Here is a 24,349-nt window from a genome sequence, read left to right as displayed (position 1 = left end):
CCTCGACCCCCCTTTCAGGCAGTGAGTTCCAGACCCCCCACCACCCTCTGGGTGAAGAAAGTTCTCCTCAACACCCCTTAACTTTCTCTGCTCTAAGGAGAACAATCCCAACTTCTCCAATCTCTCCACATCACTGAAGTCCCTCATCCCCGGTACCATTCTGGTCAATCTCCCCTTAACCTTCTCTGCTCTAAGGAGAACAACCCCAGCTTCTCCAGTCTCTCCACATCACTGAAGTCCCTCATCCCTGGTACCATTCTGGTCAATCTCCCCTTAACCTTCTCTGCTCTAAGGAGAACAATCCCAGCTTCTCCAGTCTCTCCACATCACTGAAGTCCCTCATCCCTGGTACCATTCTGGTCAATCTCCCCTTAACCTTCTCTGCTCTAAGGAGAACAATCCCAGCTTCTCCAGTCTCTCCACATCACTGAAGTCCCTCATCCCTGGTACCATTCTGGTCAATCTCCCCTTAACCTTCTCTGCTCTAAGGAGAACAACCCCAGCTTCTCCAGTCTCTCCACATCACTGAAGTCCCTCATCCCTGGTACCATTCTGGTCAATCTCCCCTTAACCTTCTCTGCTCTAAGGAGAACAACCCCAGCTTCTCCAGTCTCTCCACATCACTGAAGTCCCTCATCCCTGGAACCATTCTGGTCAATCTCCCCTTAACCTTCTCTGCTCTAAGGAGAACAATCCCAGCTTCTCCAGTCTCTCCACATCACTGAAGTCCCTCATCCCTGGAATCATTCTTGTAAATCTTTTCTGCATCCTCTCTAAGGCCTTCACATCCTTCCTAAAGTGCGGTGCCCAGAACTGGACACAAGACTGCAGTTGAGGCCGAACCAGTGTTTTATAAAGGTTCATCATAATTTACACACTTTTGTACTCTATACCTCTATTTGTGCAGCCCAGGATCCCGTGAGTCTTTTTAATGTGTGTTTTATACAGTTAAAGCAAAGCCTCCCTGCTCTTGTATTCTATGCCTCGTCTAATAAAGGAAAATATCCCATACGCTTTCTTAACCACCTTATCTACCTGTCCTGCTACCGAATAAACACGGAATTAGGCTGGTTAGCTCTCTTTCGGCCAGCACAGACACGATGGGCCGAACGGCCTCCCTCCATGCCGTAACTTTCAATGATTCGGTGATTCACCATTGCGAATTTCTCCTCCATCTTGTGAACAGGACCAGTACGACATGTCTGGAGATCGGCTCGCATTTCTGCTTTGCGAAAAGGAGGGAAGAAAGGGTGTGGAAAAGGACCTCTGCAATGTGAGACGACTCCTGAAGGAATTTCACTTTTCCATTAGCGAGTGCATCGACCCCAAAGAGGAGGTAAGACTGAGTATCTTTAACCCTTTAGTTACCAGTATCATCGAATACAATGGGAGCCCGGTCGTTGCCGTGGGCGGTGAGGCCCCTCCGACAGTGAGGCGCACCCTCAGTACCGCCCCTCTGACAGTGCGGCGCTCCCTCAGTACCGTCCCTCCGACAGTGCGGCGCTCCCTCAGTACCGTCCCTCCGACAGTGCGGCGCTCCGTCATTATCGTCCCTCCGACAGTGCGGCGCTCCCTCAGTTCTGCCCCTCCGACAGTGCGGCGCTCCCTCAGTACCGCCCCTCCGACAGTGCGGCGCTCCCTCAGTACCGCCCCTCCGACAGTGCGGCGCTCCCTCAGTACCGACCCTCCGACAGTGCGGCGCTCCCTCAGAACTGCCCCTCCGACAGTGCGGCGCTCGGTCATTACCGCCCCTCCGACAGTGCGGCGCTCCCTCAGTACCGCCCCTCCGACAGTGCGGCGCTCCCTCAGTTCTGCCCCTCCGACAGTGCGGCGCTCCCTCAGTACCGCCCCTCCGACAGTGCGGCGCTCGGTCATTACCTTCCCTCCGACAGTGCGGCGCTCCCTCAGTACCGCCCCTCAGACAGTGCGGCGCTCCCTCAGTACCGCCCCTCAGACAGTGCGGCGCTCCCTCAGTACCGACCCTCCGACAGTGCGGCGCTCCCTCAGAACTGCCCCTCCGACAGTGCGGCGCTCGGTCATTACCGCCCCTCCGACAGTGCGGCGCTCCCTCAGTACCGCCCCTCCGACAGTGCGGCGCTCCCTCAGTTCTGCCCCTCCGACAGTGCAGCGCTCCCTCAGTACCGCCCCTCCGACAGTGCGGCGCTCGGTCATTACCTTCCCTCCGACAGTGCGGCGCTCCCTCAGTACCGCCCCTCAGACAGTGCGGCGCTCCCTCAGTACCGCCCCTCCGACAGTGCGGCACTGCACCGGAGTGTCAGCCTAGATCTGTGTTCTCGAGACTCTGCAGTGGGGCTCGAATCCAGAACCTTCTGACTCAGAGGCGAGGGTGCTGCCCACTGAGCCAAGGCTGACACATTACGAACTGTCCCACTGTGTACTTTGAGGAAGCGCGGCTCCTGAATGAGAGTTCACCCTCCCAGTCATTCTGCAAGCTCCCTGATTCGCCTTTATACCTTGCTACTTTTTGTGCAGGCGATAATCCCACAGCTGAAGATGTTCCGAGATGACATCAACAGGACTCCTAAAGTCAGCTGTATTTTCGTCTTCATCATGGCGCACGGCAAGATGGGAAAGATATTCGCATCTGATGGAGGGGAAGTTGAATTGGAGGACATCATTTCCCTCTTCGATAATGCCAACTGCCCGGTGCTCCAACTCAAACCCAAAGTGTTTGTGATCCAAGCGTGCAGGGGAAGTAAGCAGATATACTGCCTCCAATCTCCGAATACAAATAGCTGTCCCAGGAGGCTCAGTGTAGAGGGAGCTTTACTCTGTATCTAACCCCGTGCTGTTCCTGCCCTGGGAGTGTTTGATGGGGATAGTGTAGAGGGAACTTTACTATGTATCTAACCCGTGCTATACCTGTCCTGGGAGTGTTTGATGGGACAGTGTAGAGGGAGCTTTACTCTGTATCTAATCCCGTGCTGTACCTGCCCTGGGAGTGTTTGATGGGACAGTGTAGAGGGAGCTTTACTCTGTATCTAACCCGTGCTGTACCTGCCCTGGGAGTGTTTGATGGGGACAATGTAGAGGGAGCTTTACTCTGTATCTAACTCGTGCTGTACCTGCCCTGGGAGTGTTTGATGGGACAGTGTAGAGGGAGCTTTACTCTGTATCTAACCCGTGCTATACCTGTCCTGGGAGTGTTTGATGGGACAGTGTAGAGGGAGCTTTACTCTGTATCTAACCCGTGCTGTACGTGCCCTGGGAGTGTTTGATGGGACAGTGTAGAGGGAGCTTTACTCTGTATCTAACCCATGTTGTGCCTGCCCTGGGAGTGTTTGATGGGACAATGTAGAGGGAGCTTTTCTCTGTATCTAACCCCGTGCTTTACCTGCCCTGGGACTGTTTGGTGGGACTGTGTAGAGACAGCTTTACTCTGTATCTAACCTGTGCTGTACCTGCCCTGGGAGTGTTTGATGGGACAGTGTAGAGGGAGCTTTACTCTCTATCTTACCCGTGCTGTACCAGCCCTTGAAGTTTTCAGTACGAATATAGCAATAACATATCTGAGGTGTGAGAAATCAGTGGAAAACTAAATGAGGTTTCAAAGTAAGAAAATGAAGAGGACAAAATATTGACTTTAAAAATATAACATTTTTCATGTCTTGCGGATCTCCTGTGGCATTGCTCATAAGCAGTGTGCATTCTGGTGGGAGATGGTCACATTTCAGCTGAGTTTAACCTGGTCCGTCCCTATAAGGTCACTGCTCAGGGACACCCCGTGGAGCACTGATCTAATTAGGCCCCAACTGAGGTCAGTTCGATGCTAACTGCCAAGTTTCCATAGCTTGGCGGTTGCTGGTAAGTTCCAGCTAATGTCTGTGGGGAGACTCCGAAGAATCAGTGGCAATTTTCAGAGGATTACATAGGATATACGGCACAGGCAGAGGCCGTTTGGCCCAATCAGTCCTTGCCGGCGATATGCTCCACCCGAGCCTCCTCCCATCTTCCCTCATCTCACCCCATCACCATCTCCTTCTATTCCTTTCTCCCTCGTGTGTTTATCCAGCTTCCCCTTAAATGTATCTGTGCTATTCACCTCGACCACTCCCTGTGGTAGTGAGTTTCACATTCTCACTACTCTGGGTAAAGAAGTTTCTCCTGAATTCTCGATTCGATTTATTAGTGACTCTCTTATATTGACGGCCCCTAGTTCTGGTCTCCCCCACAAGTGGAAACATCTTCTCTACGTCTACCCTATCGAACTCTTTCATAATCTTAAAGACCTCGATCAGGTCACCCCTCAGCCTTCTCTCTTCAAGAGAAAAGAGCCCCAGCCTGTTCATCTTTTCCTGATGGGTGTACCCTCGCATTTCTGGTATCATCCTTGTAAATCATTTTTGCACCTTCTCCAGTGACTATATATCATTTTTTAATATGGAGACCGGAACTGTGCACAGTGCTCCAAGTGTGGTCTAAGCAAGGTATATGGAGACCAGAACTGTGCACAGTGCTCCAAGTGTGGTCTAACCAAGGTATGTGGAGACCAGAACTGTGCACGGTGCTCCAAGTGTGGTCTAACCAAGGTATATGGAGACCAGAACTGTGCACGGTGCTCCAAGTGTGGTCTAACCAAGGTATGTGGAGACCAGAACTGTGCACAGTGCATCCAGGAGAGCTTTTTGAGCCAGCATGTAGCAATTCCTACAAGAGAGGGGGCGGTACTGGACCTAATTCTAGGAAATGTAGCCGGGCAAATGGTAGAAGTGTCAGTAGGAGAGCATTTTGGTGACAGTGACCATAATTCGGTGAGATTTAAGATAGTCATAGAAAAGAACAAAGATGGACCGGAAATAAAGGTTCTAAATTGGGGGAAGGCTGATTTTAATATGATAAGGCAGGATCTGGCCAAAGTGGACTGGGATCAGCTACTTGTAGGAAAATCCACATCAGAGCAATGGGAGTCTTTTAGAAAGGAAATAGAGAGAGTACAACGCCAACATGTTCCTGTAAGGTCAAGGGTGGGACCAACAAACCCAGGGAACCCTGGCTGTCAAGGGATATACAAGAATGGATTAGGAAAAAAAGGGAGGCTTTTGGCAGATACAAAGGACTACAAACAGTGGAAGCCCTGGAAGAGTATAGAACGTGCAGGGGGGTATTTAAAAAAGAAATGAGGAGAGCGAAGAGGGGGCATGAAAAAACACTGGCAGGCAAAATAAAGGAAAATCCCAAGGTGTTTTATAAGTATACTAGCTGGGGGGGCCCGGCGTTGCCAAGGCTTTTTTGTAAAACGGCAGTTTACAGGGCCGCACGGTTTACGGCCGGCTGCTGCCGCTCCCCCGCTCTGTGTCTCAGGCCGAGCGGTTGTGAGGCCCAGCCTGAGTGACCTCAACTCACCTCCCGCTCCGGCGGGCCGGGAGCGGGATACTGTGCCGGAGCCACACTGTGGGGGTTTGTTGTGCTGGTGCTGTCGCTGTCGGTATTTTAAAAATGGCGGCGATGTTTCGGGAGGCTGCAGGATTAGGCCCGCCCACACATGGAATGAAACGCCCCCCGTGATGCAAGAGAGAGAGAGAGGGAAGGAGAGAGAGACAGAGCGAGAGAGGGAAGGAGAGAGAGACAGAGAGAGAGAGGGAAGGAGAGAGAGACAGAAAGAGAGAGAGAGGGAAGGAGAGAGAGACAGAAAGAGACAGAGAGGGAAGGAGAGAGAGAGACTGGGGGAGAGAGAGAGAGAGAGACTGGGGGAGAGAGAGAGAGAACGACTGAGGGGGGGGAGAGAGAGAGAGAGAGAGAGAGAGAGAGAGAAATTAGTATTGAGAGGGAGGAGGTACTAGCAGTTTTAGCAGGCTTAAAAGTGGATAAATCCCCAGGCCCTGACGGGACATATTCCAGGCTGCTGTGTGAGGCAAGGGAGGAGATTGCAGGGGCTCTGACACAAATTTTCAGAACCTCTCTGGCCACAGGGGAGGTGCCAGAGGACTGGAGAACAGCTAAGGTAGTACCATTGTTCAAGAAGGGTAGTAGGGATAAACCAGGGAATTACAGGCCAGTGAGCCTAACTTCAGTGGAAGGGAAATCATTGGAAAAACTTCTGAGGGACAGAATTAGTCTCCTCTTGGAGAGGCAGGGATAGTCAGTGTTGTGTATGTAATATGTGTGCTACTTTGAACCTATGGACAGGACTGCACTACTTGTTGGGCGTAGTGATACGCAGTACCACTCCTGGCCATAGGGGTATAAATAGTACTGTGAGTACTGATCTCCCCTCAGTTCCCGCCTGTGGGCATGAAGTAAAGACCTACGTGTAGTCCCTACCTCCAACCAGTAAAGACCTGTTTGAGTTATACGTTTAAGTCTTTGTGTTAATTGTTCAATACAATACACATACTTAACACTGGCGACGAGGATGGGATTACCCTGCGGCAGTTATTCCACGGCGGCTTCGTCCACAGACAGGACGTTGAAGAGAGGTTTCAAATCTCACCACCCCACTGGAAGCGACAGGCATTAGGACCCTGAAGCCTCCATCAGCGACTGAAAACGGGAGGACAGAAGACATCCTGCAGCTTTTTCAACCTCGGTGGTGGGTAAGCCAAGCAGCGTTGGCTGCAAAGACAGGGCTGGGGGAAGTCGGAGGTAGAAGGGCGATCGATCGAAATCCCTGATAAGGGCCGCACTCGGGCTGGAAGGCGCAGCGTCGGCAGACACTGAAGGCGCGAGAGCCGCGGTGAAAAGCGCGGGCCATCGATCACGGCGGAGATAAGGGCCGCACTCGGGGCTGAAGGGAGACGGCGTCGGGGGACGGGTGAAGACCGCCAAGCGCGGGAAAACCGCCATTTTGTGGGCGGAGGACGACGGCAAGAGCGGGAAGCCGCCATCTTGGATAGCAGTAAAAAAAAAAAAATCTGAGAAATTGCAAATCTGATAAAGTACTACAATGCCTAAACACGGGAATATTAGCAACTTTGATAGTGACATCGAAGATTGGGCCATATATGTTGAACGAGTTAAAAATTATTGTAAGGCCAATAAAATTCGTGAGGCTGATAAAGCACTAACATTATTAAATTTAATGGGTGCGAAGACATACGGGCAATTGAAACACCTGTTATCACCAGATGAACCGGCGGATAAGACGTTCGATGAGATTGTTACTGTCCTGAAAGATCATCTAAACCCCACGCCGCTGATGCTAGCGGAACGATTTAAATTTTACGACAGAAGGCAGCTACAGCATGAAAGCAATGCTGATTATTTGCTGGAATTGCGTAAATTAGCGAAATATTGCCAGTTTGGAACGGGACTGACAGAGGCACTTCGAGACAAATTTGTGTGTGGTTTATTTAAACAGGATACACAAAAGCGACTGCTCGAGGAGAATGAGCTGACGCTTGAGAAGGCGGTCACTATGGCAGCAGCACACGAAGCCGCAGCGAGAGGCACGGCAGTAATGCAGCTACGGTCACCGGAGCTCAGTGCACACAAATTGGGTGTGAGTTCTGGCAAATGTTATCGTTGTGGAAAGACAACGCATGATCAGAACCAGTGTTGGTTTAAAAACCAAGAATGTAGAACTTGTGGTAGGCTTGGACATATAGCTAGAGTATGCAGGTCAGGGAAGAAGACCAGCAACAAGAAGTCACCGCAAGGAAAATACGCAAAGGTACACAAGGTGACCGAACAGGAGTCCGATTCAGACGCTAGCAGTAATGAACTGGCTAGCTTAAGCTGTAATGAACTGGCTAGCTTAAGAGTACTCAACGCTGGTAAGGGTGCAGACCTCCAGACAATTTGGGTCACTCTTCAGATAGAAGGAGTCCAAGTAAAACTGGAATTGGACACTGGATCGGCACTGACGGTCATAAATAAGAAAGATTACGGAAAGTTATTCCAACATATTCCCCTACAGGATACGGGGATTATATTGAAAACATACACGGGGCAAAGAGTGTACCCCATCGGGAAAATAGAGGTTGCAGTGGTCCACAAGGGCGAAGACAGTCAAATAATGGACTTATATGTGATATCTGAAGGAGGTTCTCCACTACTAGGACGGGAGTGGATTAGGAAAATGAATATGGACTGGCATTTCCTACAAACAATAACGAGTGAGAACTCGGTGAAGATAGTCGGCCCAGACTTTGGAACGGATGATGGTAAGCCCAACTCAGGTGCAAAAGACAAAGTTTCAGCACAGAATTCCACTGAGCAACAACAACATAGTTTAACTGTGGATTCTGAGTCTGGCAAGTCTACTGATGTGCCCATTTCTGAGGGACACCGGGCTCGAACTCAACTCCATTTCAAACTACAACAGCAATTAGAACAAATGCTTCGCCGTTGTGAGCAAGAGTTGAATGCAACGAAAGAGTTCTTTGATATAGAGTTGGAGAATCTGGAAAGACAACAGAAGCAGCTGATGGAGAAAATGGAGCAGGAGCACACAAAACGTCTGATGTCAGAGGAGTTAACGGTCAGCCAACTCCTGCATATGCTGAAGGACAGGACTCTGAAATGGGAAAAACTTGAACACGAACTTCAATATTCAAACGAAAGGGGTTCGGAGCTCTCAAAGGTTATTGGAAGAGCTGAGGTGGCAACACAGACTGAGATGACTGCAACAGAGCAGCCCTTGGATGCCAAAAGTACGCTGACTCACGTCAACGTAGAACAACAGATCGCTGAAACAGCTGCTCCGGTAGAGGGATTGAATAGTCCGATCAATCAATCTCCAAAAGAAGTTGAAGTAGTAAAATCTCAAATGAGGTCATTAGTAAACGACTTGCTGAAAGCCCAGAAAAAGCTGGATGAAGAGGTACGCATGAAGAAGTCTCTTCAGGAAAGATGTCTGGACTTGGAACAAAAGCTGGCTAACGCCCAGCTGGGTATGGAGGAAATAGAAGACCCTCTCGCTGGCCTAGATCAGGACGACACCGAATATTACTATGTCCTGTCCTGCCCAACTTGTAACTTCGACTCCCACCATACAGAAATCATGGAGGAGCACCGAAAGTCTACGGAACATCGGGAGAAGGTGGCTCTACTACGGAAAAAGGAGGGAGAGAAGGAGGAACTGCGCATGCAGCTGGCAGCTGACAGTGGAGCCCAGAGAGTCTCCAAGAAGCAGAAAAGGAAAAGTCGAAACAGAAGATGACCCATCTGAACCATTATTACCTCTACCAGATCACACACGTGGTCCCTCCGAACGGAGCCAATTCAGTTCGGAAGTTCAAACTGTTAAATCCATGGAAGGACTATTGAATGAGTCACTCCAGCAACGTGAACCGACTCCACCACAGAGATTGAATCTGTGAACTGTTTTCCGCAGAGACTGAATCTGTGATCTGTTTTGACATGAAGTTATCTATGTTATTCTGTTATGTAAACCTGAAGTTATATATGTATATATGTTATTACGTTATGTTAAATGGGGAGATGACTGTAAAGCTAGGAAGGGAGGAATGTTGTGTATGTAATATGTGTGCTACTTTGAACCTATGGACAGGACTGCACTACTTGTTGGGCGTAGTGATACGCAGTACCACTCCTGGCCATAGGGGTATAAATAGTACTGTGGGTACTGATCTCCCCTCAGTTCCCGCCTGTGGGCATGAAGTAAAGACCTACGTGTAGTCCCTACCTCCAACCAGTAAAGACCTGTTTGAGTTATACGTTTAAGTCTTTGTGTTAATTGTTCAATACAATACACATACTTAACAGTCAGCATGGCTTTGTCAGGGGGAGATCATGTCTGACCAATTTGACTGAATTTTTCAAGGGGGTGACTAGGTGTGTGGGTGAGGGTAGTGCTGTTGATGTGGTCCACATGGACTTCAGTAAGGCTTTTGACAAAAGTCCCACATGGGAGACTGGTCAAGAAGGTAAGAACCCATGGGATCCAGGGCAATTTGGCACATTGGATCCAAAATTGGCTTAGTGGCAGGAGGCAGAGGGTGATGGTCGAAGGTTGTTTTTATGACTGGAAGCCTGTGGCCAGTGGTGTACCGCAGGGATCGGTGCTGGGTCCTTTGCTGTTTGTAGTGTACATTAATGATTTAGATATGAATGTAGGAGGTATGATCAGTAAGTTCGCAGATGACACGAAAATTGGTGGAGTGGTAAATAGCGAGAAGGGAAGCCTCAGGCTACAGGACGATATAGACGGAATGGTTAGATGGGCAGAACAATGGCAAATGGAATTTAACCCTGAAAAGTGTGAGGTGATGCATTTTGGGAAGACTAACAAGGCAAGGGAATACACAATGAATGGTAGGACCCTAGGAAAGACATAGGATCAGAGGGACCTTGGTGTGCATGTACATAGATCCTTGAAGGCAGCAGGACAGATAAATAAGGTGGTTAAAAAAGCATATGGGATACATGCCTTCATTAGCCGAGGCATAGAATATAAGAGCAGGGAGGTTATGATGGAGCTGTACAAAACGCTAGTTAGGCCACAGCTGGAATACTGTGTGCAGTTCTGGTCGCCACACTATAGGAAGGATGTGATTGCATTGGAGAGGGTGCAGAGGAGATTCAGAGGGTGTTACCTGGGCTGGAGTGCTTCAGCTATGAAGAGAAGACTGGACAGGCTGGGGTTGTTTTCCTTAGAGCAGAGAAGGCTGAGGGGGGACCTGATTGAGGTGTACAAAATTATGAGGGGCATCGATAGGGTAGATAGAAAGGAACTTTTCCCCTTAGTAGAGGGGTCAATAACCAGGGAGCATAGTTTCAAGGTAAGGGGCAGGAGGTTTAGAGGGGATTTGAGGAAAAACGTTTTCACCCAGAGGGCAGTTGGAATCTGGAACTCACTGCCTGAAAGGGTGGTAGAGGCAGGAACCCTCACAACATTCAAGAAGCATTTAGATGAGCACTTGAAACACCACAGCATACAAGGCTACGGACCAAGTGCTGGAAAATGGGATTAGAATAGACAGGGCTTGATGGCCGGCGCGGACACGATGGGCCGAAGGGTCTCTTTCTGTGCTGTATAACTCTATGACTCTATTATTATTTGGACAGCAAAAATAGACCCAGGTGTGACGTTCCGGTCAGCGGTTGAAGAAATTGAGGAAAAGAGACTGCCGACATTGTCGGACACATTTACTGTGTACCCTGCTCAACCCGGTTAGTACATTACATTCTGTCTGGCTCCCCCCCCCACCGCCCCACTCCACCCCAAGCGGTCCAGCACTAGCTTCCACGGGTGTGAGCTGCCGCCTAGTACCTCCTTTGCGCAGGACTTTCTCGTGTGCGCTAGGGAGATGACGTTTCGCCTTGGAGGGCACCGCCCTCCGTTCCTGATGCCCATGCACGTTGTGGTCAGGCAGTCGGAGGGGCAGTACTGAGGGAGCGCCGCACTGTCGGAGGGGCAGTACTGAGGGAGCGCCGCACGGTTGGAGGGGCGGTACTGAGGGAGCGCCGCACTGTCGGAGGGGCAGTACTGAGGGAGCGCCGCACGGTCGGAGGGCGGTACTGAGGGAGCGCCGCACTGTCGGAGGGGCAGTACTGAGGGAGCGCCGCACTGTCGGAGGGGCGGTACTGTGGGAGCGCCGCACTGTCGGAGGGGCGGCGCTGAGGGAGCTCCGCACTGTCGGAGGGGCGGTACTGAGGGAGCGCCGCACTGTCGGAGGGGCGGTACTGAGGGAGCGCCGCACTGTCGGAGGGGCAGTACTGAGGGAGCGCCGCACTGTCGGAGGGGCGGTACTGAGGGAGCGCCGCACTGTCGGAGGGGCGGTACTGAGGGAGCGCCGCACTGTCGGAGGGGCGGTAATGAGGGAGTGCCGCGCGGTCGGAGGGGCGGTACTGAGGGAGCGCCGCGCTGTCGGAGGGGCGGTACTGAGGGAGTGCCGCGCGGTCGGAGGGGCAGTACTGAGGGAGCGCCACACTGTCGGAGGGGCGGTACTGAGGGAGCGCCGCACTGTCGGAGGGGCGGTACTGAGGGAGCGTCGGAGGGGCGGTACTGAGGGAGCACCGCACTGTCGGAGGGGCGGTACTGAGGGAGCACCGCACTGTCGGAGGGGCGGTACTGAGGGAGCGCCGCACTGTCGGAGGGGCGGTAATGAGGGAGTGCCGCGCGGTCGGAGGGGCGGTACTGAGGGAGCGCCGCGCTGTCGGAGGGGCGGTACTGAGGGAGTGCCGCGCGGTCGGAGGGGCAGTACTGAGGGAGCGCCACACTGTCGGAGGGGCGGTACTGAGGGAGCGCCGCACTGTCGGAGGGGCGGTACTGAGGGAGCGTCGGAGGGGCGGTACTGAGGGAGCACCGCACTGTCGGAGGGGCGGTACTGAGGGAGCGCCGCACTGTCGGAGGGGCAGTGCTGAGGGAGCGCCGCACTGTCGGAGGGGCAGTGCTGAGGGAGCGCCGCACTGTCGGAGGGGCGGTACTGAGGGAGCGCCGCACTGTCGGAGGGGCGGTACTGAGGGAGCGCCGCACTGTCGGAGGGACGGTACTGAGGGAGCGCCGCACTGTCGGAGGGGCGGTACTGAGGGAGCGCCGCACTGTCGGAGGGGCGGTACTGAGGGAGGGCCGCACTGTCGGAGGGGCGGTACTGAGGGAGCGCCGCACTGTCGGAGGGGCGGTACTGAGGGAGCGCCGCACTGTCGGAGGGGCGGTACTGAGGGAGCGCCGCACTGTCGGAGGGGCGGTACTGAGGGAGCGCCGCACTGTCGGAGGGGCGGTACTGAGGGAGCGCCGCACTGTCGGAGGGGCGGTACTGAGGGAGCGCCGCACTGTCGGAGGGGCGGTACTGAGGGAGCGCCGCACTGTCGGAGGGGCGGTACTGAGGGGGCGCCGCACTGTCGGAGGGGCGGTACTGAGGGAGCGCCACACTGTCGGAGGGGCGGTACTGAGGGGGCGCCGCACTGTCGGAGGGGCGGTACTGAGGGGGCGCCACACTGTCGGGGGGGCGGTACTGAGGGAGCGCCGCACTGTCGGAGGGGCGGTACTGAGGGAGCGCCGCACTGTCGGAGGGGCGGTACTGAGGGAGCGCCGCACTGTCGGAGGGGCAGTACTGAGGGAGCGCCGCACTGTCGGAGGGGCGGTACTGAGGGAGCGCCGCACTGTCGGTGGGGCGGTACTGAGGGAGCGCCGCACTGTCGGAGGGGCGGTACTGAGGGAGCGCCGCACTGTCGGAGGGGCGGTACTGAGGGAGCGCCTGTGATGAAATATATTCCATTCATCACTGCCTGTTTTCTGTGTCTTCTAACTGCCTGCTTTCTGTGTCTTTTCCCTTCCCCCAGTCCTCATGTATTATGCATTGGAATGTGCTGGAACTGGTTGTGTGCAGGGCTCCGCCCATACCTGGCTCCTTTGTAATCTAACTTCAGTCCGGCATCAGCCTCCTGAAGGTAGACATCTCTCTATTTTACGTGTTATGTTCTGAGTTAATAAAAGCCTTACTTTTGTTCTGCTAACTTCGAGTCTCGGAATAATTGAGGCACATCAATTTTATTAACTCAATTTTCAACACTATGGATCAACTCCTGAAACCCGAACGTTTGGATTTGGATCAACATGCTCCGGACACATCAGCACGCTTCGGACACTGGTTTGACTGTATGGAATTCTTCCTGGACAATTCCGCAGCCGTCAAAGACGCTACGGACACTGCGAAGATGAGACTCGGAATGCTACGGAATTGGGTAAGCCACCGGGTTTACCCCCTCATCCAAGACGCCGATACGTACCTGGCCGCCTGCAACACCTTAAAGGCGCATTACCAGCAGCCTACGAATGAGGTGTATGCTAGGCATCTACTCGCTACTCGCGCACAGCGACCTGGGGAATCGGTGGAGGAGTTCCTAAGCATCCTGAAAAAGCTTGGCAAGGACTGTAAGTGCCGAGATGTAAAAGCCGCAGTGTACACCGACGAGCTTGTTCGCGATGCCTTTATCACAGGCCTCAGCTCCACTCACATCCGGCAAAGACTGCTGGAAAAAACGGGGTTGGACCTGAAACAGGCTGCGGACACCGCGCGGTCCCTGGAGATGGCCCAGAGAAACTCGGACGCCTACTCTTCAGCCCGCGCCGCCCACGCCGCCACGTGTGCGCCGAGGGCGCCGCCATCTTGGAAGGCATCTTCCCCGCCCGGCAGCCCGACACCGGCGGGGCCCAGCTCTCCCCCCAGAAGCCCTACGACAGCCGCGACGCGTCAAGGACCCAACTGCTACTTCTGCGGGCAGCCAAAGCACACCAGAAACCTGTGCCCGGCGAAAGGCACCACCTGCTTTAAGTGCGGTAAGAAGGGGCACTTTGGGAAGGTGTGCAGAGGGAACCCCGCCGGAAAACCAACCGCCGGAAAACCCGCCACCGCCGCGTGTGCGCCGTGGGAGCGGCCATCTTGGACGCCATCTTGCCCGACCTCGTGGGGTCCGCCATCTTATGAGCAGACAGCGTGGACGCCATCTTGTCTCGATCAGGGCCCTACAGTGGCATCGGTCACAGTGGACCAGACCAGGCCGCATCCGCTATCCAAATCAATGGTGGACATCGAGGTAAACGGGTGCCGGGTTAAATGCTTAATTGACAGTGGAAGCACGGAGAGTTTTATCCACCCTGAACTGGCACAACAACTCTCCCTAAAGGTGGTCCCTGCTCAGGGTACCATCTCTATGGCCGATAAAACCCAGACATCGACCATTCTGGGTTACTGCACGGTACAATTGTGCATTAACGGAACTGTGTATGATAATTTTAAAGTATTAATCATGAAGAATCTATGTGCGAGCGTGATCTTGGGTTTGGATTTCCAGTGCAACCACCAAAGCATCACGCTCAAGTACGGTGGGTCCCAGCCGCCCCTCACAGTGTGCGGTCTGGCTACCCTGAAGGTAAAGCCGCCTTCGCTATTCGCGAACCTTACCCCTAACTGCCCGCCAATAGCGACCAAAAGCAGGAGGTACAGCTGGGAGGACAGGCGGTTTATCGCGACCGAGGTAGACAGGCTCCTGAAAGAGCGCATTATTGAACACAGCAACAGCCCGTGGCGCGCCCAAGTGGTAGTGGTAAGGGGTAGCGAGAAGAAACGGATGGTGATCGACTATAGTCAAACGATCAACAGGTACACCCTACTAGACGCCTACCCGCTACCCCGCATATCAGAAATGGTGAACCAAATCGCCCAATACCGGGTGTTCTCCACCATCGACCTCAAGTCAGCGTACCACCAGCTCCCTATCAGACCAGAGGACCGCCCGTACACCGCCTTCGAGGCGAACGGACGCCTCTACCAATTCCTCAGAGTCCCCTTTGGGGTGACGAACGGGGTCTCGGTCTTTCAGAGGGAGATGGATCGCATGGTCGATGACCACCACTTGCAGGCAACCTTCCCCTACCTCGACAACGTCACCATCTGCGGTCACAACCAGCAGGATCACGACTCGAACCTCGAGAGGTTCCTGAAAACCGCACAAAAACTCAACCTCACCTATAACGAGGACAAGTGCGTTTTCAACACCACGCGCCTCTGCATACTGGGCAGCGTGGTGGAGAATGGGGAAATCGGACCAGACCCCGACCGATTGCGCCCCCTACGGGAGCTGCCCCTGCCCAACACTCCCAAAGCCCTGAAAAGGTGCCTGGGGTTATTTTCTTACTATTCCCAATGGGTCCCCAACTACTCCGACAAAGCCCGCCCCCTCTTGAAAGCATCCTCTTTTCCGCTCTCTGCTGAGGCCCACGCCGCCTTCAAAAGCATTAAGCAGGATATTGAGCGGGCCACGCTACAGGCAGTGGACGAGAACACTCCATTTCAAGTGGAAAGTGATGCGTCCGACTTCGCCTTGGCGGCCACCCTCAACCAGGCGGGGCGGCCCGTAGCTTTCTTCTCGAGGACCCTCCAAGGCCCCGAGATCAGACACTCCTCCGTGGAAAAGGAGGCCCAAGCCATCGTGGAGGCAGTGCGCCACTGGCGCCACTACCTAGCCGGCAAACGCTTCACCCTACTTACCGACCAGCGATCGGTAGCGTTTATGTTCAACAATAAACAGAGGGGGAAGATTAAAAATGATAAGATTCTTAGGTGGCGGATCGAGCTCTCCACTTTCGAGTACGACATCATTTACCGGCCAGGGGCCCTTAACGAATCCCCTGACGCCCTCTCACGAGGGATGTGTGCCAGCGCCACCGAGGATCGGCTACAGACCCTCCACAACGACCTCTGCCACCCAGGGGTCACGCGGCTGTTCCACTTCATAAAGTCCCGTAACTTACCCTACTCGATTGAGGAAGTTCGGTCTCTGACCAGGAACTGCCGCACTTGCGCTGAGTGCAAGCCTCGGTTCTACCGCCCAGATAGAGCCCACTTAATCAAAGCTACACGGCCCTTCGAGCGGCTCAGCTTAGATTTCAAGGGCCCCCTCCCGTCCGTCGACCGCAATGTTTACTTCCTGAACATTGTGGACGAATACTCCCGTTTCCCATTCGCCTTCCCCTGCCCAGACATGACCAGCGCCACGGTCATTAAATGCCTCAACAGCCTGTTCTGCCTGTTCGGTATGCCGAGCTATATCCACACGGATAGGGGGGCGTCCTTCATGAGTGAAGAGCTACGCCAGTACATGCTGTCCAAGGGGATCGCCACGAGCCGTACCACCAGCTACAACCCCCGGGGTAACGGCCAGGTGGAGCGAGAGAACGGGACAGTGTGGAAAGCAGTCACTCTAGCTCTAAGGACCAAGGGCCTCCCTATCTCCCGCTGGCAGGAAGTCCTCTCGGATGTGCTCCATTCGATACGGTCGCTATTGTGTACGGCCACTAATACCACGCCTCATGAACGAATGTTTGTCTTTCCCCGGAAATCCACCTCGGGCGTATCCATGCCGTCATGGCTCTCCACCCCAGGTCCGGTACTCGTGCGAAGGCATGTGAGGGGCCACAAGACGGACCCTCTCGTGGAGCCAGTACACCTACTCCACGCCAACCCCCAATACGCATATGTCCGGCACGCCGACGGAAGGGAGGACACCGTGTCCATAAAAGACGTCGCCCCAGCCGGCATCAACAACAACCACGGCAATAGCAGCGACGACGATCACAGCAACCCTTACCCACCCACTATTCTTTCATCACCCCCGGAAGAACATCGACCAACGGCACCCCCACCAACTACCCCTTCAACAACCCCGGCGGCACCCCCGGCAGAGACCCAGGAGGCTACCGGGGACACTCAGCCGACACCCGCGGCACCACAACAGCCACGTCGGTCGCAGAGGACTATCAAACCCCCGAACAGACTAAATCTATAGAAGGGGTGAATGTGATGAAATATATTCCATTCATCACTGCCTGTTTTCTGTGTCTTCTAACTGCCTGCTTTCTGTGTCTTTTCCCTTCCCCCAGTCCTCATGTATTATGCATTGGAATGTGCTGGAACTGGTTGTGTGCAGGGCTCCGCCCATACCTGGCTCCTTTGTAATCTAACTTCAGTCCGGCATCAGCCTCCTGAAGGTAGACATCTCTCTATTTTACGTGTTATGTTCTGAGTTAATAAAAGCCTTACTTTTGTTCTGCTAACTTCGAGTCTCGGAATAATTGAGGCACATCAGCGCCGCACTGTCGGAGGGGCAGTACTGAGGGAGCGCCGCACTGTCGGAGGGGCAGTACTGAGGGAGCGCCGCACTGTCGGAGGGGAGGTACTGAGCGAGCGCCGCACTGTCGGAGGGGCGGTACTGAGGGAGCGCCGCACTGTCGGAGGGGCGGTACTGAGGGAGGGCCGCACTGTCGGAGGGGCGGTACTGAGGGAGCGCCGCACTGTCGGAGGGGCGGTACTGAGGGAGCGCCGCACTGTCGGAGGGGCGGTACTGAGGGAGCGCCGCACTGTCGGAGGGGCGGTACTGAGGGAGCGCCGCACTGTCGGAGGGGCGGTACTGAGGGAGCGCCGCACTGTCGGAGGGGCGGTACTGAGGGAGCGCCGCACTGTCGGAGGGGCGGTACTGAGGGAGCGCCTGTGATGAAATATATTCCATTCATCACTGCCTGTTTTCTGTGTCTTCTAACTGCCTGCTTTCTGTGTCTTTTCCCTTCCCCCAGTCCTCATGTATTATGCATTGGAATGTGCTGGAACTGGTTGTGTGCAGGGCTCCGCCCATACCTGGCTCCTTTGTAATCTAACTTCAGTCCGGCATCAGCCTCCTGAAGGTAGACATCTCTCTATTTTACGTGTTATGTTCTGAGTTAATAAAAGCCTTACTTTTGTTCTGCTAACTTCGAGTCTCGGAATAATTGAGGCACATCAATTTTATTAACTCAATTTTCAACACTATGGATCAACTCCTGAAACCCGAACGTTTGGATTTGGATCAACATGCTCCGGACACATCAGCACGCTTCGGACACTGGTTTGACTGTATGGAATTCTTCCTGGACAATTCCGCAGCCGTCAAAGACGCTACGGACACTGCGAAGATGAGACTCGGAATGCTACGGAATTGGGTAAGCCACCGGGTTTACCCCCTCATCCAAGACGCCGATACGTACCTGGCCGCCTGCAACACCTTAAAGGCGCATTACCAGCAGCCTACGAATGAGGTGTATGCTAGGCATCTACTCGCTACTCGCGCACAGCGACCTGGGGAATCGGTGGAGGAGTTCCTAAGCATCCTGAAAAAGCTTGGCAAGGACTGTAAGTGCCGAGATGTAAAAGCCGCAGTGTACACCGACGAGCTTGTTCGCGATGCCTTTATCACAGGCCTCAGCTCCACTCACATCCGGCAAAGACTGCTGGAAAAAACGGGGTTGGACCTGAAACAGGCTGCGGACACCGCGCGGTCCCTGGAGATGGCCCAGAGAAACTCGGACGCCTACTCTTCAGCCCGCGCCGCCCACGCCGCCACGTGTGCGCCGAGGGCGCCGCCATCTTGGAAGGCATCTTCCCCGCCCGGCAGCCCGACACCGGCGGGGCCCAGCTCTCCCCCCAGAAGCCCTACGACAGCCGCGACGCGTCAAGGACCCAACTGCTACTTCTGCGGGCAGCCAAAGCACACCAGAAACCTGTGCCCGGCGAAAGGCACCACCTGCTTTAAGTGCGGTAAGAAGGGGCACTTTGGGAAGGTGTGCAGAGGGAACCCCGCCGGAAAACCAACCGCCGGAAAACCCGCCACCGCCGCGTGTGCGCCGTGGGAGCGGCCATCTTGGACGCCATCTTGCCCGACCTCGTGGGGTCCGCCATCTTATGAGCAGACAGCGTGGACGCCATCTTGTCTCGATCAGGGCCCTACAGTGGCATCGGTCACAGTGGACCAGACCAGGCCGCATCCGCTATCCAAATCAATGGTGGACATCGAGGTAAACGGGTGCCGGGTTAAATGCTTAATTGACAGTGGAAGCACGGAGAGTTTTATCCACCCTGAACTGGCACAACAACTCTCCCTAAAGGTGGTCCCTGCTCAGGGTACCATCTCTATGGCCGATAAAACCCAGACATCGACCATTCTGGGTTACTGCACGGTACAATTGTGCATTAACGGAACTGTGTATGATAATTTTAAAGTATTAATCATGAAGAATCTATGTGCGAGCGTGATCTTGGGTTTGGATTTCCAGTGCAACCACCAAAGCATCACGCTCAAGTACGGTGGGTCCCAGCCGCCCCTCACAGTGTGCGGTCTGGCTACCCTGAAGGTAAAGCCGCCTTCGCTATTCGCGAACCTTACCCCTAACTGCCCGCCAATAGCGACCAAAAGCAGGAGGTACAGCTGGGAGGACAGGCGGTTTATCGCGACCGAGGTAGACAGGCTCCTGAAAGAGCGCATTATTGAACACAGCAACAGCCCGTGGCGCGCCCAAGTGGTAGTGGTAAGGGGTAGCGAGAAGAAACGGATGGTGATCGACTATAGTCAAACGATCAACAGGTACACCCTACTAGACGCCTACCCGCTACCCCGCATATCAGAAATGGTGAACCAAATCGCCCAATACCGGGTGTTCTCCACCATCGACCTCAAGTCAGCGTACCACCAGCTCCCTATCAGACCAGAGGACCGCCCGTACACCGCCTTCGAGGCGAACGGACGCCTCTACCAATTCCTCAGAGTCCCCTTTGGGGTGACGAACGGGGTCTCGGTCTTTCAGAGGGAGATGGATCGCATGGTCGATGACCACCACTTGCAGGCAACCTTCCCCTACCTCGACAACGTCACCATCTGCGGTCACAACCAGCAGGATCACGACTCGAACCTCGAGAGGTTCCTGAAAACCGCACAAAAACTCAACCTCACCTATAACGAGGACAAGTGCGTTTTCAACACCACGCGCCTCTGCATACTGGGCAGCGTGGTGGAGAATGGGGAAATCGGACCAGACCCCGACCGATTGCGCCCCCTACGGGAGCTGCCCCTGCCCAACACTCCCAAAGCCCTGAAAAGGTGCCTGGGGTTATTTTCTTACTATTCCCAATGGGTCCCCAACTACTCCGACAAAGCCCGCCCCCTCTTGAAAGCATCCTCTTTTCCGCTCTCTGCTGAGGCCCACGCCGCCTTCAAAAGCATTAAGCAGGATATTGAGCGGGCCACGCTACAGGCAGTGGACGAGAACACTCCATTTCAAGTGGAAAGTGATGCGTCCGACTTCGCCTTGGCGGCCACCCTCAACCAGGCGGGGCGGCCCGTAGCTTTCTTCTCGAGGACCCTCCAAGGCCCCGAGATCAGACACTCCTCCGTGGAAAAGGAGGCCCAAGCCATCGTGGAGGCAGTGCGCCACTGGCGCCACTACCTAGCCGGCAAACGCTTCACCCTACTTACCGACCAGCGATCGGTAGCGTTTATGTTCAACAATAAACAGAGGGGGAAGATTAAAAATGATAAGATTCTTAGGTGGCGGATCGAGCTCTCCACTTTCGAGTACGACATCATTTACCGGCCAGGGGCCCTTAACGAATCCCCTGACGCCCTCTCACGAGGGATGTGTGCCAGCGCCACCGAGGATCGGCTACAGACCCTCCACAACGACCTCTGCCACCCAGGGGTCACGCGGCTGTTCCACTTCATAAAGTCCCGTAACTTACCCTACTCGATTGAGGAAGTTCGGTCTCTGACCAGGAACTGCCGCACTTGCGCTGAGTGCAAGCCTCGGTTCTACCGCCCAGATAGAGCCCACTTAATCAAAGCTACACGGCCCTTCGAGCGGCTCAGCTTAGATTTCAAGGGCCCCCTCCCGTCCGTCGACCGCAATGTTTACTTCCTGAACATTGTGGACGAATACTCCCGTTTCCCATTCGCCTTCCCCTGCCCAGACATGACCAGCGCCACGGTCATTAAATGCCTCAACAGCCTGTTCTGCCTGTTCGGTATGCCGAGCTATATCCACACGGATAGGGGGGCGTCCTTCATGAGTGAAGAGCTACGCCAGTACATGCTGTCCAAGGGGATCGCCACGAGCCGTACCACCAGCTACAACCCCCGGGGTAACGGCCAGGTGGAGCGAGAGAACGGGACAGTGTGGAAAGCAGTCACTCTAGCTCTAAGGACCAAGGGCCTCCCTATCTCCCGCTGGCAGGAAGTCCTCTCGGATGTGCTCCATTCGATACGGTCGCTATTGTGTACGGCCACTAATACCACGCCTCATGAACGAATGTTTGTCTTTCCCCGGAAATCCACCTCGGGCGTATCCATGCCGTCATGGCTCTCCACCCCAGGTCCGGTACTCGTGCGAAGGCATGTGAGGGGCCACAAGACGGACCCTCTCGTGGAGCCAGTACACCTACTCCACGCCAACCCCCAATACGCATATGTCCGGCACGCCGACGGAAGGGAGGACACCGTGTCCATAAAAGACGTCGCCCCAGCCGGCATCAACAACAACCACGGCAATAGCAGCGACGACGATCACAGCAACCCTTACCCACCCACTATTCTTTCATCACCCCCGGAAGAACATCGACCAACGGCACCCCCACCAACTACCCCTTCAACAACCCCGGCGGCACCCCCGGCAGAGACCCAGGAGGCTACCGGGGACACTCAGCCGACACCCGCGGCACCACAACAGCCACGTCGGTCGCAGAGGACTATCAAACCCCCGAACAGACTAAATCTATAGAAGGGGTGAATGTGATGAAATATATTCCATTCATCACTGCCTGTTTTCTGTGTCTTCTAACTGCCTGCTTTCTGTGTCTTTTCCCTTCCCCCAGTCCTCATGTATTATGCATTGGAATGTGCTGGAACTGGTTGTGTGCAGGGCTCCGCCCATACCTGGCTCCTTTGTAATCTAACTTCAGTCCGGCATCAGCCTCCTGAAGGTAGACATCTCTCTATTTTACGTGTTATGTTCTGAGTTAATAAAAGCCTTACTTTTGTTCTGCTAACTTCGAGTCTCGGAATAATTGAGGCACATCAGCGCCGCACTGTCGGAGGGGCAGTACTGAGGGAGCGCCGCACTGTCGGAGGGGCAGTACTGAGGGAGCGCCGCACTGTCGGAGGGGAGGTACTGAGCGAGCGCCGCACTGTCGGAGGGGCGGTACTGAGGGAGCGCCGCACTGTCGGAGGGGCGGTACTGAGGGAGGGCCGCACTGTCGGAGGGGCGGTACTGAGGGAGCGCCGCACTGTCGGAGGGGCGGTACTGAGGGAGCGCCGCACTGTCGGAGGGGCGGTACTGAGGGAGCGCCGCACTGTCGGAGGGGCGGTACTGAGGGAGCGCCGCACTGTCGGAGGGGCGGTACTGAGGGAGCGCCGCACTGTCGGAGGGGCGGTACTGAGGGAGCGCCGCACTGTCGGAGGGGCGGTACTGAGGGAGCGCCTGTGATGAAATATATTCCATTCATCACTGCCTGTTTTCTGTGTCTTCTAACTGCCTGCTTTCTGTGTCTTTTCCCTTCCCCCAGTCCTCATGTATTATGCATTGGAATGTGCTGGAACTGGTTGTGTGCAGGGCTCCGCCCATACCTGGCTCCTTTGTAATCTAACTTCAGTCCGGCATCAGCCTCCTGAAGGTAGACATCTCTCTATTTTACGTGTTATGTTCTGAGTTAATAAAAGCCTTACTTTTGTTCTGCTAACTTCGAGTCTCGGAATAATTGAGGCACATCAATTTTATTAACTCAATTTTCAACACTATGGATCAACTCCTGAAACCCGAACGTTTGGATTTGGATCAACATGCTCCGGACACATCAGCACGCTTCGGACACTGGTTTGACTGTATGGAATTCTTCCTGGACAATTCCGCAGCCGTCAAAGACGCTACGGACACTGCGAAGATGAGACTCGGAATGCTACGGAATTGGGTAAGCCACCGGGTTTACCCCCTCATCCAAGACGCCGATACGTACCTGGCCGCCTGCAACACCTTAAAGGCGCATTACCAGCAGCCTACGAATGAGGTGTATGCTAGGCATCTACTCGCTACTCGCGCACAGCGACCTGGGGAATCGGTGGAGGAGTTCCTAAGCATCCTGAAAAAGCTTGGCAAGGACTGTAAGTGCCGAGATGTAAAAGCCGCAGTGTACACCGACGAGCTTGTTCGCGATGCCTTTATCACAGGCCTCAGCTCCACTCACATCCGGCAAAGACTGCTGGAAAAAACGGGGTTGGACCTGAAACAGGCTGCGGACACCGCGCGGTCCCTGGAGATGGCCCAGAGAAACTCGGACGCCTACTCTTCAGCCCGCGCCGCCCACGCCGCCACGTGTGCGCCGAGGGCGCCGCCATCTTGGAAGGCATCTTCCCCGCCCGGCAGCCCGACACCGGCGGGGCCCAGCTCTCCCCCCAGAAGCCCTACGACAGCCGCGACGCGTCAAGGACCCAACTGCTACTTCTGCGGGCAGCCAAAGCACACCAGAAACCTGTGCCCGGCGAAAGGCACCACCTGCTTTAAGTGCGGTAAGAAGGGGCACTTTGGGAAGGTGTGCAGAGGGAACCCCGCCGGAAAACCAACCGCCGGAAAACCCGCCACCGCCGCGTGTGCGCCGTGGGAGCGGCCATCTTGGACGCCATCTTGCCCGACCTCGTGGGGTCCGCCATCTTATGAGCAGACAGCGTGGACGCCATCTTGTCTCGATCAGGGCCCTACAGTGGCATCGGTCACAGTGGACCAGACCAGGCCGCATCCGCTATCCAAATCAATGGTGGACATCGAGGTAAACGGGTGCCGGGTTAAATGCTTAATTGACAGTGGAAGCACGGAGAGTTTTATCCACCCTGAACTGGCACAACAACTCTCCCTAAAGGTGGTCCCTGCTCAGGGTACCATCTCTATGGCCGATAAAACCCAGACATCGACCATTCTGGGTTACTGCACGGTACAATTGTGCATTAACGGAACTGTGTATGATAATTTTAAAGTATTAATCATGAAGAATCTATGTGCGAGCGTGATCTTGGGTTTGGATTTCCAGTGCAACCACCAAAGCATCACGCTCAAGTACGGTGGGTCCCAGCCGCCCCTCAC

At 54.6% G+C, this 24,349-nt stretch overlaps 1 protein-coding gene across 3 annotated transcripts in view; it reads left to right on the top strand.

Annotated features, from left to right (window-relative positions):
* LOC147086686 (caspase-14-like) overlaps positions 1-24,349 on the top strand; it is a 44,053-nt gene that overhangs the window by 4,393 nt on the left and 15,311 nt on the right. The window contains exons 3-6 of one of the 3 annotated variants that reach the window (XM_085978833.1): positions 1,187-1,336; positions 2,494-2,716; positions 10,990-11,094; positions 13,207-13,678. In XM_085978833.1, the coding sequence (XP_085834959.1) occupies positions 1,187-1,336; positions 2,494-2,716; positions 10,990-11,094; positions 13,207-13,349 (621 nt within the window). In that variant the 3' untranslated portion in view covers positions 13,350-13,678. Of the gene's footprint in view, positions 1-1,186; positions 1,337-2,493; positions 2,717-10,989; positions 11,095-13,206; positions 13,679-24,349 lie in introns of those variants that run through there. The other 2 variants (XM_085978832.1, XM_085978834.1) reach the window with 2 other exon arrangements.

The sequence above is a fragment of the Somniosus microcephalus genome, unplaced genomic scaffold (genome assembly GCF_052327205.1).
Source record: "Somniosus microcephalus isolate GS21.2 unplaced genomic scaffold, FLI_Smic_1.0 unresolved_chr7, whole genome shotgun sequence".
NCBI lineage: Eukaryota > Metazoa > Chordata > Chondrichthyes > Squaliformes > Somniosidae > Somniosus > Somniosus microcephalus.
The sequence above is the reverse complement of the archived record's forward strand: the minus strand, read 5'-3'. Positions and strand labels throughout refer to the sequence as shown.